Here is a 19,908-nt window from a genome sequence, read left to right as displayed (position 1 = left end):
AACTATCCCCCAAATATGATATAGTATAATAAAAATACACAGCTGACCAACTAACTGATCTACAACTCAAATCATGTGTTGGGTTACAGCAACCCTGAAAAAAATGTTTTAAAGATGACCTTTATAGCTATTACTTGTAGCAAAAATACTTTTTAAAAATCACTTCTGGAAGTTGAACAGTTCTGCATCAATACAATGAAATGGAATAATTGTAAAATGAAACAATACAATTAAATGACATGATTACAAAATGTATCAATACTTCTTAAAATCACCTCTGGAATTTGAATGTAGTCTTGCAAAATGCATTAATACAGTGAAATGGAATAATAGCATAATGTGTCAATACAATCAAATGACATGATAGCAAAATGTATCAATACAATTGAATGGCATGATAGCAAAATGTATCAATACAATCGAATGACATGATAGCAAAATGTATCAATACAATCGAATGGCATGATTGCAAAATGTATCAATACAATCGAATGGCATGATTGCAAAATGTATCAATACAATCCAGAGGCATGAAAGAAAGAAATGTTTTATTTAATGACACACTCAATACATTTTATTTACGGTTATATGGCGTCAGACATAATATGGTTAAGGACCACACAAATATTGAGAGAGGAAACCCGCTGTCGCCACTTCATGGACTACTATTTTTGATTAGCAGCAAGGGATCTTTTATATGCACCATACCACAGACAGGGTAGTACATACCACAGCCTTTGATATACCAATCGTGGTGTACTGGCTGGAACGAGAAACAGCCCAATGGGTCCACCAATGGTGATCGATCCTAGACCGACTGAGCAAGTGTTTTACCACTGGGCTACATACTGCCCCTCCAGAGGCATGATTGCAAAATATATCAATACAATCAAATGGCATAAATATATCAATACAATTGAGTGGCATGATTGCAAAATATATCAATACAATTGAGTGGCATAATTGTAAAATATATCAATACAATCAAGAGGTATGATTGCAAAATGTATCAATACAATCGAGTGGCATGATTGCAAAATGTATCAATACAATTGAGTGGCATGATTGGAAAATGTATCAATACAATTGAGTGGCATGATTGTAAAATATATCAATACAATCAAGTGGCATGATTGAAAAATGTATCAATACAATCGAGTGGCATGATTGGAAAATGTATCAATACAATTGATTGGCATGATTGCAAAATATATCAATACAATCAAATGGCATAAATGTATCAATACAATCGAGTGGCATGATTGCAAAATATATCAATACAATCAAATGGCATAAATGTATCAATACAATCGAGTGGCATGATTGGAAAATGTATCAATACAATTGAGTGGCATGATTGTAAAATATATCAATACAATCAAGAGGTATGATTGCAAAATGTATCAATACAATCGAGTGGCATGATTGGAAAATGTATCAATACAATCGAGTGGCATGATTGGAAAATGTATCAATACAATTGAGTGGCATGATTGGAAAATGTATCAATACAATCAAGTGGCATGATTGGAAAATGTATCAATACAATTGATTGGCATGATTGCAAAATATATCAATACAACTGAGTGGCATGATTGCAAAATGTATCAATACAATTGAGTGGCATGATTGCAAAATATACATGTATCAATACAATCAAGAGGTATGACTGCAAAATATATCAATACAATTGAGTGGCATGATTGCAAAATGTATCAATACAATCGAGTAGCATGATTGCAAAATGTATCAATACAATCGAGTGGCATGATTGCAAAATGTATCAATACAATCGAGTGGCATGATTGCAAAATGTATCAATACAACTGAGTGGCATGATTGCAAAATCAAGGTTGGGAATTGGTGAATTGTAAAAAAATAGGAAATCTAGAGGGGTCCCGAAAATTCTTGAAATCCTAGGTTAAAATCTGTGCCTACATTTTGGAGGAAAGGACGAGAATTCCCACCCCTGAAAATGTATCAATACAATCGAGTGGCATGATTGCAAAATGTATCAATACAATCCAGAGGCATGACTCATTCCAGTTTTAATCTTCAAATAATGACAATGAAACAATTCTTACTTTCTGTCGAACTCTCTGTAGGCCTGAAGCAGCCATGACAGTTTTGGCTTGTTCCGACTCGTCAACCCGTAGTGGAAGTACACCAGAACATAATCCTCCTCCACATACTGGTCTAGTGTATGCTTAATGTATCTGCAGAAATAAAATTTAAAAACTTTATTTCATTTCATTTCAACTTATTGTCATACTTATATCCAATTAAGGTTCAAGCATGCTGTCCTGGGCACACACCTCAGCTATCTAGATTGTCTGTCCAGGACGGTGGGTTAGTTGTTAGTTGGTTAGTGGTTAGTGATTAGTGAAAGAGAAGAAGATGTAGTGGCCTTATACCTACCCAATGAGCCCTTAAGAACTCACTCTGGGTTGGAGCCGATACCGGGCTGCCAACCCTGTACCTACCAGCCTGTAGTCCGATGGCTTAATCACTGCGCCACTGAGGCCATTAAAAAAAAAACTTTAGGAAGAATGTTTGTTTAACAAGCATTCTGAGAGTACTGCAAAAGCAATACTTGTCCCCAACTGAGCCCACTAAATTTTTATATCTCCTAAGTTCAAGGGACATAACTTTGTCAAAAATTGATAAATTGCCATGAAAGTCAAACTTGATATGTAGTACTTGATTATAGCCATACAAAAAATTTCTGATCAATATCTTTAGGCACTGTGAATAAAAAATATATGTGGGACAAACGGATAGACAGACAGACAGAAAGACAGACAGACAGAGTCAGGACTGGGACGAAACCTATAATTCCCTCTGGTTGGAAGATAAGAGTACTAATAATGACACAGTACATATTTAATGACCAGCTATTAGGTGTGTAACATACGAGTAATTGTGTCCCTTGGTCTAGACAGCAAATCTTACAGGAAAACATGTTACTGCCATAAGATGTTTGTTACTCTACTTATGATTAGCAGCAAAATATAACAGTCCAGCAGAATGGAATTATCATTAAAATAATGAGAATTATTTTTCAAGATTTCTTCTTACTTTAGTAAGTGCTGATGGTCTATAACTTTATTGGATGGAAGTTTGCAGCTGGAAAGAACAATAACTTTTCTGCCATATAAATCATCTCCTACAAACAGAAAATACACAAAAACAAAAGTTAAATAGATCCTCAAATATATGTATTTGAAAAATGATGGGAAAATAATATGCATTTTCCTTGGAGTATCTCAACTGTTAAAACAGTAAATGTTACGGTCAGATTATTTTTCTAACATACCTATAGTTGAGATTATTATGCATCATTTATATCACATAACAATAACACCCATGTATGTTATCAATTTAAAGACATATGTCTGGCTGCTTCAGTTACCAAAGCCATACGCATACCTCATCCAATGAAATAAACATGTCTGAAATGGACTGCTCTATCGCATATAAGTTAACATAAACTTACTGATCTGTGATGCACAAGTTAACTGCAATAGTTGGAAAGTTTCTTCTAAACCCGATTGTTGAGGACATGTTAGAAATAGATTATTTATATTCATGTTTGTTAGAGGGTCAGTGTTTTTAACTTAATCATGGTAGTTAAATACTAATAATGTGAACCTACATGACCATAACAATCAGGGTATCTGTCAGAAGGTACGAAGAGTAAAATTACATACCCTAAAATTTTGGAAATTAATAGATACATTTTATAAATTTTTACAAAGATTACTGTAAAATAACTGCTGTTTAAAATTTATCAAAGTACATGAAATACAGTGTCCAGTTGCAAAAGATCTCAAACCCATAACCATCTAGTAGGGACGCTTATTATCTGTTTTCTTTGTATTATGTATCCCAGGGATCACCCTGTACATTGCCATATTAGCCAATTGCTAATTTTTACACAAAATGGCTAAAATTTTTAGACTCTGGCTAATAATATATTCCTTAAACCAACCACATTTTAATGATTTTCAAGGAAATACTTTACATTGGTGAAAACTGGCTAAACTAAAATTTGTTCCAGTGTGAGCCCTGGTATGCTCAAATTATTTTCTAGCAGAAAGCCTCACAGTGAACTATGATATCAGCAGTGTCTGTAGTACCGGTAACTAACCTGCCACTTCTATAATCCCGTATTTCTCCACATCACTGAACTCACTCTCTGGCTCCTCTTCCTTTAAAACAAAATCATCACTTTTGAAAAGATAAATACTGTGCAATTTGGAAAACATAATATATTCCATTACAGTAAACTACAAATCAGAGTTTAATTCAAAGTCACAGCACACACACTTAAGTAAACAATAAAAAACAAACCCATTACTAAATGGACAAAGCTGAAAACTGATACAGTAATTTGTTTTATTTCTTTAAACCCATTTCTTACCAGTGAATCTATAATGGCAATAGACCTCTTTCACATTCCTCTGGGCATGTGCCCGTTGTGGGGAAACTCGAAGACGCAAATCGCAAACTCACGCGAGATCTCGCAAAAATAGACCTGTGGACAAGTTGGGGGGCATAGACAATGGGAGGCCACGCAATAGGAATGTGAATATCTCTTTAGAATCAGGCCCATAGGAACAATATCTGGAGTTGGGGGAAGGAAGGGGGAAACAATCTGTAGTGGAGGGACACAGTCTAGTTGGTGGGGGTGTAGGAGGCTCAAATCACTCCCCAGGCTCAAAATCCTCTAGAGTGATTTGGGCCTAGGCTCAAATCACTCCCCTCAGGCTCAAATCACTTCCCCCTTGCAGGCTCAAATCACTCCCCAGGCTCAAATCACTCCCCCATGTATATTAATGCAGAACGATTTATCTCCATGTGTAAGATGTAATATAGAGCAGGTGATATATTATGAATATTATTTGTTATTGATATAATTCTATACTACAGTAACATTAATGGCAAGTGAATAAATTAAAATTTCGTGCAGATTATTAATCAGTGTCGTTGAAATATATATATAACATATATATATAGTACTATATACTAGTATATATAGTAGCAGATTGACGATTGACAGACAAGTCCAATATTCTCTAATTTAAAGACTAAAATAAATAAAAAAATAACAATAATAACTAAAACAAAATTTAAATAACAAAAATATTATTTTTTTAGAAATGTTTGTTTATGAATGCAAATGTGGATACAAGCGCTTTGGTTTATGCTATAGTGTGGCATGAGCTACAATTATGTTTATTTATATCACAGAAAATTCGTAAACGAGGGAATCAAATAACTATATATATGGCCTAATTGAATACGTATTGCTTACGTATGGTGAATGTTCATATATGTATATGTTTTATTATTACCATTTGTATGTAGTTTTAACAGTGGCTCATAAGTCAATAATAATGCCTGTGTGTTTTCATATATTGTGTAAACATGCGCTTTATTTCATATACGCTTGACACTTAAATAAATTATTCTTCTTCTAGCATTATACTTAATAGTTGATCAGGTAGCCTGGTAGGACACCCTCAAACACTACCATATACTTGCTTGTGTGTGAGCTCATTGCAATCAACACATCCTAATCTTCTCACCGGAACTTACATTCATGCGATGTTCGAGGGTGGGACGATTTGGTCCTATTAGAGGATAATCCCATTCTTTAAATTAATGGTCGTGCTATTAAACTGCATACTGTTTTAATCTATGTAAGGGGCAAATGGAAGTTCTCTGATTTGGAGTAGGTAGATCGAGGTGAGTAAACTTGCCAATATGTTATATATAACGTATAAGCGAAATGTCCCTTTCCACTGCTTCAAACCATGGATTTCGACGAAATACGGACGTTCTTACACACCAAACAGTACCCAGATTGGTGCACTGGAGATCGGGGTAAAAAGGCTGGAAACTACAAGATTGTAAATTCGGAGCTATTCTACCTGCATAAGACAACGAGGAATGACTCCAAACAAGGTATGTGTTAGCCGCTGTATATTTATATTTCAACATAAGTGTGTGTGTATATATGTATATATATATATATATATATAATATATATATATATATATTTATTAGTTCAAATTCAGTTTATTTCCATTTTACCACCCACGGTGGTACCGGAAAATACAATATATATAATACAAGCAAATACATACATAAATAACATACAACGTGATCAATATGGAATAATTATCAATTATAATTCATGTACAATAATGGAGAAAAACAATTAACCTTTCTTAATAGCAGAGTCTATAATAGTTATGAATTTAAACATTTTTTTTAGTTCCTTTACAGAAATATGTATAGTAGTAGAGGATTTGGGTCATTCTACAGAATATCTAATGTTGCTATTTTAAACTCTGCTTGTTAACACTTATGAATAAGACCGGAGGGGCTAAAGACCTAACGGGCAAATGATCGGGAGGGCAAGTGACCGCCACCCTCATTGTACATGGTCTATAAGAGTATTCTTGACCAGTTTAATGTTTACACAATTGCTTCAACTTTCAGTTCGCAACTTACGAGTTGTGCTAGACGAGAAGGAACGGCAAAGAATAGTGACGATGTACCACGAAGGGTGTAACACTTCAACTGCATAGCTGTCAACATTTAAAAACGGGAAAGAGTAATCATTTTCGTGTGAATTGTGACCCGTCGTATAAACCCTTTTGCTGTGTAAAATATCCAGGTATTTGTTTATGAATTGTTTTATCGCCGGCCTCAACGATGTCCTGGTGTTTCTTCATTTGGATGTGCCTTTGGCAATAATTTTTTCCGCCATGGGCAACAGAAAAATCAACACGACATAAAGTGCAAAATGCACTAGTATTACTAACAGAACTGGCCTTCAAAATAGGCCACTCATTGCTGTAGTCCTGTTTATACTTTTGGCTTTTTCTGAGCTTTGCACAGTCCATATGGCTCTGATCGTTCACGTTTTTTCGACATCTTTACAAAATGGCGTCGTTTCACAAGCTACGTCTATCCCGAAGTGCGTTGCGCGTGCAAAAAAACTTGTGCGCATTTGCGGCTAGTTGGGAGAATCCAATTTATGTGATTCGTAGGGGTGGTAGGTTATTACAAAAAAACACCCAAAAACAGGAAAATGCGGATTACGGGCGTAATGGCGTAATAAGAGATGGAAAATCGTAATGATTCCGCATAAATCGTAATGGTTGGCAGCCCTGCAACTGAAGCACAGTCTATTGGCGAACACATCAGAAGAGATAAGACTCATCAAAATATTCGAGAGGTACATATCAATCTAATGTTTTATTCAATGTATGTTGCCATAAGTACGCCTACATGTTAGCGACCAGAGCATACTTTCACAACTCTCTTATCCACTACTAAGAGACAATAACGCTCTTTTTGCAGATAGTTAATGCACTGCAAAGAGAGCGTTATGGTCTCTTAGCGGATAAGAAAGCTTTTATGAAGAGCTTTTATTTGTGAAAGGATACCCAGTTAAAGCTGCATACGATTTATCGACACCACCCCACATGAGTGCTACCCACTCATTCTCACTAATGAGGTACAATTGGGTATCAGAATAATATTTACATATAGAACCATAGTAATATGCATCAAAAATATAGTAAAAACAGCCAGTTGACGAGCCCAGTTTATGTAATCGTAAACGGACGGTTGATGAATTTTCAATATAATTTTAGTTTTTCAACAAATGTGTGCTATGTTATGTACATAAGAAGAAAGAATTAAATCTCAGGTAAACAGTAACTGCATTGGTTGCAGGTTTTGGTGGCCTCGTGTCAAGAATGATGTTAAGACCCACGTGTCGAGTTGCGATAGATGCCAGCGGACGAGTACTAGATTCCAGAAGACAGCACCACACATGACTTCAGTTCCAATTCCGGGAATGCCATGGAAGCAAGTTGGAATTGACATCTGCTCTCTACAAACGACACCCGACGGCTACAACTGTATGGTGGTCATGGTCGATTACTTCACTAAGAAGATTGAAGCGAAACCTCTATAGAACAAAACGGCAAAGAGCGTTGCAGTCTTCATCTATGAGACTATATGTCGACATGGTGTACCCAGAGTCCAGATTAATGACCAAGGCAGAGAGTTCGTCAACAAGGTCTCAGAAGAACTGCATGCACTAACTGGTGTACAGCAAATTATCACCAGTGCCTATCATCCCCAGGCGAATGGACTTGTAGAGAGAAACAACAGGACCATTCAGACATCTCTACTGAAGGTGCTAGAAGGAAGGAACGAAGAGTGGCCGAAGGCTTTACCTGGCGTCCTGTTCGCCTTCAACACAAGTCGTCAGAAGTCTACAGGATTTAGTGCCTTCTATCTGATGTATGGTCGGAATGCAGTCCTCCCCGTGGACATTGTAGGTGACACCCAAGATGAAGAGATGGAGGAACCCGCTGAGGATTATGAATCAACGTCTCTGCAAGCTCGCCTCCAGTCGATTAGTCACGTTCAGGACATTGTTTACCCAACAGCCTCGGACAATATCACCACGGCACAGGACCGCCAACAGCGCGACTACCAGAAACGCCATTCAAGGAAGACCTCACTTACGCAAGGAGACCTCGTCCTGGTATGGAATTCCAGACGTGCAACCGGAAGGCTGGCAAGAGCGTGGATCCGTGGAATGGACCGAACATCGTAACAAAGAGTGTCGGTCAAGGCCTGTACGAAGTCAGACAAACAGACAGTTCTAAGGTCTTGAAGTCGAAGGTTAATGGCACCAATATGAAGGTATACAAGACGAGGGTTTCAGCATCTAGCACGCCACCAAAACCAGACGACAGACAATCAACAAAAGTAAACCGGCTAAGTCTGAATTTAAGCCGAAATAATTAAAATGGTGAATGAAAAAGAAATAGGGCCTAATAAATAAATAAATAGTTTTATAACTTCGTAAATACTAGATATTTCATATGAAGTTGTCGTATATGACTAATATAACTGATGGTGAAGTGAAAATAAAGAAAGAATCAAACAAAGAAAGAAAATGAATTGAATAATAAATAAATAAATACATGTAAATAATAATTTTAAAATTTTAACCTTCGTAAATACCAGATATTTTAAATAAAGTTGTATGTGACTGATATAAGTGACAGTGAAAAGTAAATAAAAGAAAGAAAAAAAATATATAATAAAATAAATAAATAAAATAATAAATAAGGTCACGGCGCTACACACACACACACACACACACAAAACAAAAAAACCCCACCATATATGAGCCGTCACATGGGAAAACTTACAACTTAGCAAAAAAAAAAAGTTTACCTTATTTTTGGGTAAATAACAGGTAATAACCTTACAAAACTAAATCTCAGGTATTTGGGCTCTATATTAATTATATCTTGTAAAAATACAGCATTAATGACGTCACGTTTTCAAAATCAAAGTAGACAGCGTCAAAATGAAATTTCAATGTTATTCATTTATTTCAACTTATTTTCGTGCTTATATCCAATTAAGGTTCAAGCACGCTGTCCTGGGCACACACCTCAGGTATCTGGGCTGTCTGTTCAGGACAGTGGGTTAGTTGTTAGTTGGTTAGTGGTTAGTGAGAGAGAAGAGGGTGTAGTGGCCTTACACCTACCCACTGAGCCCGTAAGAACTCGCTCTGGGTTAGAGCCAGTACCGGGCTGCGAACCCTGTACCTACCAGCCTGTAGTCCGATGGCTTAACCACTACGCCACCGAGGCCGGTTCAACGTTATTACCTTATTCTAGGTTACTTCTCGCCCAATTTCAATGCAATCAATTGATTTGAAATCGGTACTTTTTTCATTTTATTTTTACCCAGTATTTTAAGTTATATATTCTGATTTAGTTTTTTTAAATTTAAAGCGATATATTCCCATTTAATTTTTTTAAATAACTATACAGATCCCATACATGAATGTAATACTAATCAGTGAGAGATATGAAATTTAGCAAACTACAACATTTCGCACCAATGTTTTTCAATTTTTTGTTACATATTGCACCCCACCCTACTTTATTCAGATTCCTGTATCCACTATGGAGTAATTTCATATTTTGTTGGTGTCATACTGTCGAACAATATCGTTTCATTCTTAGGTTGGTAGTGGGCATGTTGTAACCTGGTACTTGGGGCAGACAAAGGGTCAAATGGTTTTATATTTAGTTTTGTTTTTGTTGTGACAAGTGTTCTCGCTGCTCCATTTAAGTGGGGCAGCCGGCCCGCTATTGCATTTTGCCGCCCCACTTTTGTGTTTTGCCGCCCCCCCCTTTATTTTTCTCCATCCCTCTTTATTTTCCCGCATCCTACTATATTTGACAGAACCCAACTCCACTATTTCATATTGGACACTTTTTTTTAAACTGAAAAAAAAAATCGATCAGTCAGCACACTCGACATAAAAGAAAACAAGTTGCGGTGTGGAAAAACTTCAGTAGCTTACGATAGTTACCGTAACGTAATTTAACACTATTTTAACAGCCTCGATCAGTCTTTTGTGTTCACTAACGTTCGTCTGATATTTTGTTCTCACTTGCAGATGTAGTCGGTCATAACTGATGATTTTTAATTAGTCATTTCTTTATTTGGCAATTCTTTATAAGATATTAGAAACTTTTCATTATCAGTATTTTTCTTGGACGCCAAATTATATATACACTGCCTTTACAAAAAAAAAACCTGGCGATATCAGTGCGATCGATTCATTCGATAAAGAAATAAAAAGAACACAGACATGTTATCCCAATTTAGGGGATCACCTTTATTTTTTTAGATATCTTGAAATCTTTATTCAAATAATATTAAAACAAGGGGTATGTCTTTATGCAAAGTCGACCAATACCCAACAATAGGCCTACACGTAGCCCAAGTACTCGGGCTAGCCTATACGGTAACCATGTTTCCCACCTATTTTTTCTTTTTGTCTTCTGGTTTCTTTTTTAGGGTGGGGTGGGGGGGGGGGGGGGGGGTGGAGCGGGCTTCCACCCTCCTTTAACTTTTACCCAGCGAGAAAATTATGTAGGCCTACATTTCCTTCTGCTCGTTTTCCATTTCCCTCAACTTCAAAATATGGTCATAAATTAGATTTTCAGATTATTTTCTAAAAGACAATCCACTGCATCCTTTCTGTAACTTGTGCTAATTGGATCAGGTTCAGTGTCATTCTGCTCACTGGTGTTATCATCAGATAAGTGTTTGATTCTATGTTCAGTATTATTGTCAACATCTACTGGACTGTAATTTATCATATTCATCCAATACAGTTAAAGTTAAAGTTAGAGAATATTGATTTATTAATCATCGACTACTGGATGTAAAACATTTGGTAATATTGACCTATAGTCTTACAGAGGAAACCCGCTACATTTTTCTATTAGTAGCAATGGATGTTTTATATGCACCATTCTACAGACAGGATAGCACATACCACAGCCTTTGATATGCCAGTCGTTGTGCACTGGATGGGATGAGAAATAGCCCAATGGCTCCACCGATGGGGGTCGATCCCAGACCTACCGCGCATCAGGCGGGCACTTTACCACTGGACTACGTCCCGCTCATCATCTAATACAGATACTGTTTCTTCCGTTTCCATTGTTCTTAGTCTTGGTCTATTTTGAATTCCAAAATGTGCCTCAAAGAGTAGGCCTACTTCAGGCTCTTGTAAAATTATAATATATACATCTGTAAGGAAAGAAAACCAACTCCTTCTATACAAATGATGTGAATTGAGTAAAGTGAACAGATATAATAATTTAATAATTATCACACACACGCACGCACATACACACAAATTGGTTGAGGGAGAAACAACTTTTCGAGCATTGATCTACTATACCTCCACATGTTAATCTCTAGACCAGCTTATGCAATGACATCATGACATATAATAAAGGTATATAAATAAAACGTTTCTGTTACCGTACTGCAATGTGTGTGCAGACGACAGTAATTTTTTTTGCAAATGATGGTAAAATAAATAACTAAAAATGTAGTATTGTTACAGATATATATATTTTTTTTGGTAGGAAACGATTTAGTTTTCAGTATTTAGATTATAAATACAAATAGGAGTAGAAATAGTGGTGTTGATTGTAGTCCACAGAACAGGTAGGCCTAACCGAGTGGTAGACCCATGCAACCCGATACGATCCTAATTTGATCTTTCTAAACTCTTCAAAACAAACAATGCAAACAGCATGTCAACTTTTACTTCCGCGTTTACATGTGACGTCAAACTTTGAGCTGCGTTTACTCGGTTTCTGACGTCATGCTAAGTTGTAGGTTTTCGCGTGTGACGGCTCATATATGTTTTAAAACTTTGAAAATATCAGATATTATTTCAAGTGAAGCTGTATGTATCTGAATGTAAATAAATGATAGTGAAAATAAAATAAAATAAAATAATAAATAAAATAAGATAAATAAAATAAGATAAATAAATAAGTAAATAAATAAATAAATACATACATACATACATAAATAAATAAATAATTTGTGGATAGACACGTAACATTGATTGGTAGTTGTATAACTGTCGTTTTTTAATGAAACGATAAGGGGAAAATAGAGCTGTGATAAAGGTCTATGTGAGTTAGGGTTTTGTTGGGTTTTTAGGGGGAAATTTTAAATACTGATACATGTAGAGAATTAAACATCACTGGAAATCCGCATGAATATTTAACTACAATTCTAATTGTTAAAAGTAGCAAACACATTCCACTAAAGTTAATTTTATTGTATGAATCTTTTAATTTTGCGTTGTTAAAATACCTGTGAGAGGCAGTTCCTGAGACTTTGTCTAAGTTAATGTTTCACTGCTTTTGGTCTTAAACCATTCCGGAGTAAACTTTAGTAGACTGTTTTTTGCAGCCATTTTAACATCTTATATGAAATATGTTCATAAGTCACTAGAGATTCACAGCTCCTACGAAGCTACTCAAGACGCTCATAACAACTGTTGATCATGCTCCCCAATTTGTATATAACCTCGATACTGTCCAATTCGACAAGGGACGGTACTCTTCACGCACATGCGCAATGGAAATGTGAAAGAGGTCTATTGTATTAAGTAAATGTCATGTTTAGAATATCTAAATTCTAAGGGAAACTGTTTGCTCAAACAAGTGTCATGGGGTATGACTTCATCAGATAATGTCATTCTGGCTAACATTTACAATATTAATAACAGCCATACACCCAATGACTGCAGAAAGTCTCCGTCTACCCTAGACTGACAGAAAAAGACATACTGGAGGTGTTCCGAGCTCCTTTTCAAAATCCTCATCTATTAGACCATCAGGCGTTATAGCTCCACTTCGAAATGGCCCTCCTTCCATTGCATCTTTGGCAAGTTCTGAATTAAACAAAATATTCTTAAAAGTTAGTAACACAAGATAAATTATGTATGTGTATTTTGCCCATGCTGTGAAATGTAATGTTCTAAACTTTCTTTAAAATAAGTTTTCCTTCAGCCATAACAAAATATTTAAAGTCTGAATGAGCCATTTACAGTTGAAATATCTAAATAAAATAATAATAATAATAATAATAATAATAAAATAATAATAATAATAATAATAATTAATAAATAGAGAATAACTAGTTAATGACATTGGATATCTGCTTTATCCTGTGAAGGTAAGAATGGGAAATTGCAGGAGACTCAGCCTAGCAGAATTTCTCATTCGGCCTGAACAGGATAAAGCAGATATCCGACATCATTAACTAGTTATTATCTTTATCCTGCAAACCATAAAATTAAGGGGAAAAGCTATTATTTCTATTTCAGCCACATTGTATGATGACCTTGAGGTCAAATGAGCGACTTTGTAATGTAGCTAGGCATGTGACGTTATATGAGTGACTTCAAAAGTCATATCCTGCTAGTAGCAGGATACGACTTTGCTTTATCCGTCATCATATTCTGTCAATAGAAACAGTGGTTGCAAGTTAAATAAAAAATTTTTTTTAAAAGGTATTGACTTGAAAAGATGTTTGAAGAAACGAAATTGGTGTTTTTAGGTGTATTTTAAGTACAACTGTTACAGTACTCTGATGCTCTCGACAATGTATCAGAATAAAAAAGCCTCATTATCCACAGCATACACTGTACATGTATGTAAATGCAGGGAACATTTTGTTTAAAATATTTTGGATTAGTGACAGTTATGATAAATTACAAATTGATTAACAACTACATGTAGTATATAATTATAACAGTTTAGAATTGGGCAGACATTGGGTATACATTTTCAGGGTTCATTCTGTCATTAGCAGTATGCATGAACAGCTACTTTTTATACAGGTACATGTGCCACCCAACTCAAACATCCTGTTTATAGGGAAAGTGAACATAAAAATCCATTGCTGAATTTTGGTAGGAAGGAAAGAAGTGTTTTATTTAATGACACACTGAACACATTTTGTTTTATGGTTATATGACGTCGGACATATGGTTAAGGACCACACGGACATTGAGGGAGGAAACATGCTGTCGCCACTTCATGGGCTACTCTTTTCGATTAGCAGCAAGGGATCTTTTATATGCACCATCCCATAGATAGGATAGCACATACCACGAATTTTGGTAGGAGTACCAAGTAGTCTATGTGGAGATAGTCAGTCAGTCTGTGTGTCTCTGTCTCTGTCTGTCTGTCTGTCTGTCTGTCTGTCTGTCTGTCTGTCTGTCTGTCTGTCTCTCTCTCTCTCTCTCTCTCTCTCTCTCTCTCTCTCTCTCTCTCTCTCTCTCTCTCTCAAAATAACCATAATGTGGAGGCACCAAAAAGCCATACTTTAAAATATGCTTATAAACTTTGAATAATAAATGTTGGGGCCAGTAACCGTTTGGGAAGGAACAACTTTTAAAATGTACTTTAATGTTGATCTCTGGATACTTGGTAACAATGACATTAGAATATCTAAATGAACATAAGTATATGTAGCTATAAATGCACATACCATAACAAATACAAATACTACACGGTGTATTTAAGTTCAACACACAATGAATAATAAACCAAATAATAAAATAAATGACATGCAAATTAAAAACAAACACCAAACACAACCATAAAAAAATAAACTTTAAACCAAAACATAAATCAAAATAAGAAATGAAAGGAAATTAATGTCAACACAAACAGAACGAGTTGTAGACTGCACTGAGTTATATCTCAAAGTTTGTTATTTTAAAATAAAAAGTAAAACAGTTTCCTGAAAATTACTAGTATAAACTATAATATGTGAAGTATAATACAAATGTAAACTGGTTAATAATAACTAACCTCTCTTATTTACACCTATTTAAAGAAAAAAAGTTCAAATTTACATTAGTTTATATAAAAAAAATTTAAAAAAATTAAAAACACAGAAAAATAATCTTATTACAGTTACAGTAATAAGTTGAAACCAATATTTTAGAAATGACAATATAAAGACATTACTGATATTAGAAATTAAAGTTTTCACCCATTCCCTCAAATAATATACGTATACATTGTATAACAATTGTTATACTTGTTATGCAAAATTAATATTAAAATAAAAATTTGCTATACATGTACCTGTTCATTATTCTGAGATTAAACTGTTGTGCAATAAACTTGGTGAGTACATGTATTAAATGAAGTTCAATGTGGCAAAAATATAATTATAAATCATTAAAAAAAAACTGATTTGAAAAGTTCTGTATCTAATAAGCCCCTGTGATGGCAACATCCTTTAAACAAATATATGAGTACATGGTCACCCCGTACGAGCGTGTACGCCTGAAAATATTGGAACATGGGTCAGTGAACGCTCATCAAGGCTAAAGGTAAGTTGTTTATTTTATTCAGTGTAGGTTTTTGTCTATATCTAAACTATTATAAACTTTTTCGAAAAAATTATTTATACTGTAAAAGATAACCCATTTATTTAGATGTATGCCAAATTATAAGCCAAATGTTTAAGTGTTAACGATTTTATTTAGCTGTTAACAAATGTTGGTTGGCGATGGAATTTTTAGGTTTATTGGTTTGAGCTATTAATCCTAATTAAAACATTTTATTTAAATGAAACTGTCTCTAATAAATATACTGAATGGTTTGCCATCTATCAAAGTACCACTGTGTGAAATTTCAGATATATATGGTAAGTATTAACAACGATAAAGCCTTTCAAAGAGAGCCACCCTATCTTAGTTGGTGAACGCTTGGCACCCCATCAAATTTATATCGGTGTACGCTATGCATCAGTGTTGGTGTACGCTTGTCACATGCACTAAATTCGTACTAGTATATTAATAAATATGTATTACTTGTGATTTTCTTTATTCTCTTTGCATAGAACTGCAACAGAATGGAACCATATGCCTGTTGTTACTGCCTGCTCAAGTTCAATAATTTTGGTAATGTTATTTTCCATTATATCCATGTGCATTCCTCTGAGAAACTTGTCATTAAAAAATGCGTATTAAGTTCAAGTACTGGCCATTTTAAATATGTTTTAAAAGACTATAAATACACCCCTGATGAATAAAAGATTGTCGGTAAAGAAATTAAAGTGTGTACAAATTATGAAGAGAAAATAAATATAATTGCAACAGCTACTACAGCTACGTGCACATCAAACGATGCACAACTTGAGTACACTGTATACAAGGTATGCTAATGATAAATAGGCATCAAATGGTATTTAGCATTATAATGTTGTTGCTTTGTAGTTTTGTATTTGTACTAAACTTATTTAAATCACGTATCACAGTCTTTTTTTTAATGATGTACTTTGTACTGATCTGGGGTTGAGCTTATACATTTATAGGACTGTTCATAATGATTGTAATTATAAACCTTCAGTTTATGCTTATCTGAAAAGCTGGCTTGTTTGTATTTTTAGACACCATCCGTTTGACACAAAGGAGTCTAAAAGAAGAAAAGACAAACGTAAAGGTTCCACTATTTCAAAACCAGACTGTTACAGCAAAGGAGCTCGTGGAGTCCGAGAACACCATAGAAAAGATGAAAGCAAAATTCTGCCCAACATCAGACTTGGAATTGACATGGAATAAACCTAACGGATTGTGATCGATTACACATTAACAAACTATATCATGTGAAATAATGTGTTGTGACACAAATTCTTTATAATAACTACAAGAAACACTGTATTGATATGGTAACATTTATTCAACCTCTTGAGAGTTTTGTTAAAACATAAGAAGAGAAATCCCATTCCATATTATAAAGTAATGTTACATTTTAATCAAGCCATCGCTTGAATGCACATTGTGATAAAATTAAACATAAAATGTATTTCACTTGGAAATAATATGCATTTCACCTGAAAAATATATTTTACGTGAAATTGAAAAAGGTTTCTTTTCGCCCCCTTATCAGTGCAAAGTCAAATTTTAGAATTTAAACAAAAAAAGAGTTGAAAATAGTAATTTACTCTGCACCTGGAAATAAAAAGGTCATTTTTGTTTCTCTGTGCTATTTGCTTTATAAATCAAATTCTAAAATAAAAAGGGGTAAAAATGAAATTTAGTCTTGCTTTAAGCATCTGTTGTCCCGATGCTTTTTCAAAGAGGAGCGCCATTTGAAACGTTTTCCACACTCACAAAGAAAGTTGAGCGATGACGTTGAATGCATTACTTTAGTATGCTCATTGAGATATTTTTGTAACTTAAAGTTTTGCCTGCAGTGCTCACACTGAATGCGTTTTGATTGGCCTTGAATGACACCACACTGCTTTTGATGATTTTTTAGACTCGTCTTGTATGCATATGTTCGTTGACAATGTTGGCATTCATATGGACGCACATTGCAGTGTGTGTTCATATGCCCTGCAAGGTTATCTTTGCATGAAAATTATTTGTTGGGACACATTTTACACTTGTAAAAACCGTTTTGTTCGTGATGTTGATGCATATGGGCTTGAAGGTTTGAATTGGAACTGTAAGATCTTCCACATTTGACGCACAGGAATGTTTTTTTTTCTTTTCCCTTTTTAATGTCGGACTTAACCGGTGTTGATGTAAAAGCAGGGGTATCAAAGCTTCGGTTGAGAGTCACACCACTTTCGTCAAGAACATCCATCTGAAAAATGTATAAAATCATTGGTCCTTTATTGGCAAACAAGTTAATTCCTTATTACAAGCATGTGAAACACGAACAATAAATACATTAACCACCAAATATCAGCAAAACAGTGTAACTACTATTAATGGTTACAATTAATGTCCATTTATGTGGCAAGTTTGAAGCAATATTCACCAAATATGTCAAAATGGAACATTATTTGTCAAAACGGTCGCGATAAATTGATGCAGAAGATTTTAAAATGTGTTATCATTCTGATTACAAGCGTACACCAAAAAATATTGAATTGAATTTTAAGCGTACACCAGAAAGGTTGGCTCTCTTTGAAAGGCTTTATCGTTGTTAATACTTATCATATATATCTGAAATTTCACACAATAGTACTTTGATAGATGGCAAACCATGCAGTACATTTATTAGAGACAGTTTCATTTTAAAAAATGCTCAAAGCAATAAATCTAAAAATTCCATCGCCAACCAACATTCGTGAAAAGCTAAATAAAATCGTTAATACTTAAACATTTGGCTTATAATTTGGCATACGTCTAAATAAATGGGTTAACTTTAACAGTATAAATTATTTTTTCAAAAAAGTTTATAATAGTTTAGATATAGACAAAAACCTACACTGAACAAAATAAACAACTTACCTTTAGCCTTGATGAGCGTTCACTGACCCATGTTCCAATATTTTCAGGCGTACACGCTCGTACGGGGTGATGGTAGCCAATTGAAATAATCTAAATCTACCAACTGCCACTGAGGCAGTATACATGTATACTGTACATTAATTTTTAATAATAAAAGAAAACATGTTTAAATATTAACTGTTTAAAACAAATTCTTATAACCAATGTGATTTTATTTTCTAAAATTAAGATATACATTAATGTTAGCTAAAACCAAAATTCACTCACTAAAAGTAGGAATATGACTAAAATGAATAAATCTCTAATAACAAGAAGGCAGGAATGTGATAAAATGAATATATGTAAGTCTCCGATAACAAGAGATAATGTTTATATTTTGTGTTAATTAAAACCTTCTTATTTACATGTAGGTCTGTCAGACAATAAAACATGCTAGATTAAAACCATGCAGTAAATATCCAATCATACCAAGGGAACAATAATACACCAATACTTCGAACAATGCCTTTGTACTGTTACATGTATATAATCAACCATTTTCCATGCTATTCCTGTATTTAAATGAAACAGTCCAGAGAGATCACCAAACTGGATATTGTTACATGTAACATGCACAAAGATTCCTGTCACAAATAAAACCAAGAGTTTGAGAGAACAAGCTATCGTTTTTTTGGCACCCAAATCTAGTGTTTGACATGCATCTAAGCTACATGTATATGAGTCAAACAGTTTCCTAATAATTCAGAAACATATTTCAGTTGTGATATATTTGTATAAAACACAATTACAATGCTAATAAAGTAATGATGTATGTAATGAGCTCCACAGTTTATCTTCGCATGACGATTTTGTTTTTTAAATAGATTTTGTTCTAATACATGTACATGTATGGTACATCTGTTAATAAATTATTTCATTAATTCCTGTGGGATGACAAACGCACTGAAAAAAATATGTTCCCTGATTCAGGCCCTTGGATTTCACGGTAATGATCGTTTCCGGTACTGTGTCGGTAAAAACACTGAAACGAAATTTTGTTTCCCATGATTATTATATTGAGTACAACTAACTATTCAACGAAAATAATATTTTATAGTTGCATTACATGCACAGGCTTTTTGCCTGAAAATCATTTGAGGGTATGTAATAAAAACAAAACAGATCAAAAGTGCCTCTCCTGGGTTTTGTGGACT

At 34.5% G+C, this 19,908-nt stretch overlaps 1 protein-coding gene across 2 annotated transcripts in view; it reads right to left on the bottom strand.

The window, feature by feature from the left end:
* LOC121370439 (rho GTPase-activating protein 1-like) overlaps window positions 1-19,908 on the bottom strand; it is a 53,130-nt gene that overhangs the window by 15,541 nt on the left and 17,681 nt on the right. Inside the window, exons 3-7 of one of the 2 annotated variants that reach the window (XM_041495660.1) lie at window positions 15,270-15,284; window positions 13,236-13,339; window positions 4,151-4,211; window positions 3,079-3,166; window positions 2,085-2,216 (exon numbers count right to left, since the gene is read on the bottom strand). In XM_041495660.1, coding sequence (XP_041351594.1) covers window positions 2,085-2,216; window positions 3,079-3,166; window positions 4,151-4,211; window positions 13,236-13,339; window positions 15,270-15,284 — 400 coding nt within the window. The remainder of the gene's footprint in view (window positions 1-2,084; window positions 2,217-3,078; window positions 3,167-4,150; window positions 4,212-13,235; window positions 13,340-15,269; window positions 15,285-19,908) is intronic. The other variant, XM_041495661.1, reaches the window with a different exon arrangement.

Source organism: Gigantopelta aegis, chromosome 4, assembly GCF_016097555.1.
Source record: "Gigantopelta aegis isolate Gae_Host chromosome 4, Gae_host_genome, whole genome shotgun sequence".
Taxonomy (NCBI): Eukaryota; Metazoa; Mollusca; class Gastropoda; order Neomphalida; family Peltospiridae; genus Gigantopelta; species Gigantopelta aegis.
Note: the sequence above shows the minus strand (reverse complement) of the source record. Positions and strands in the feature narration are given on the sequence as shown.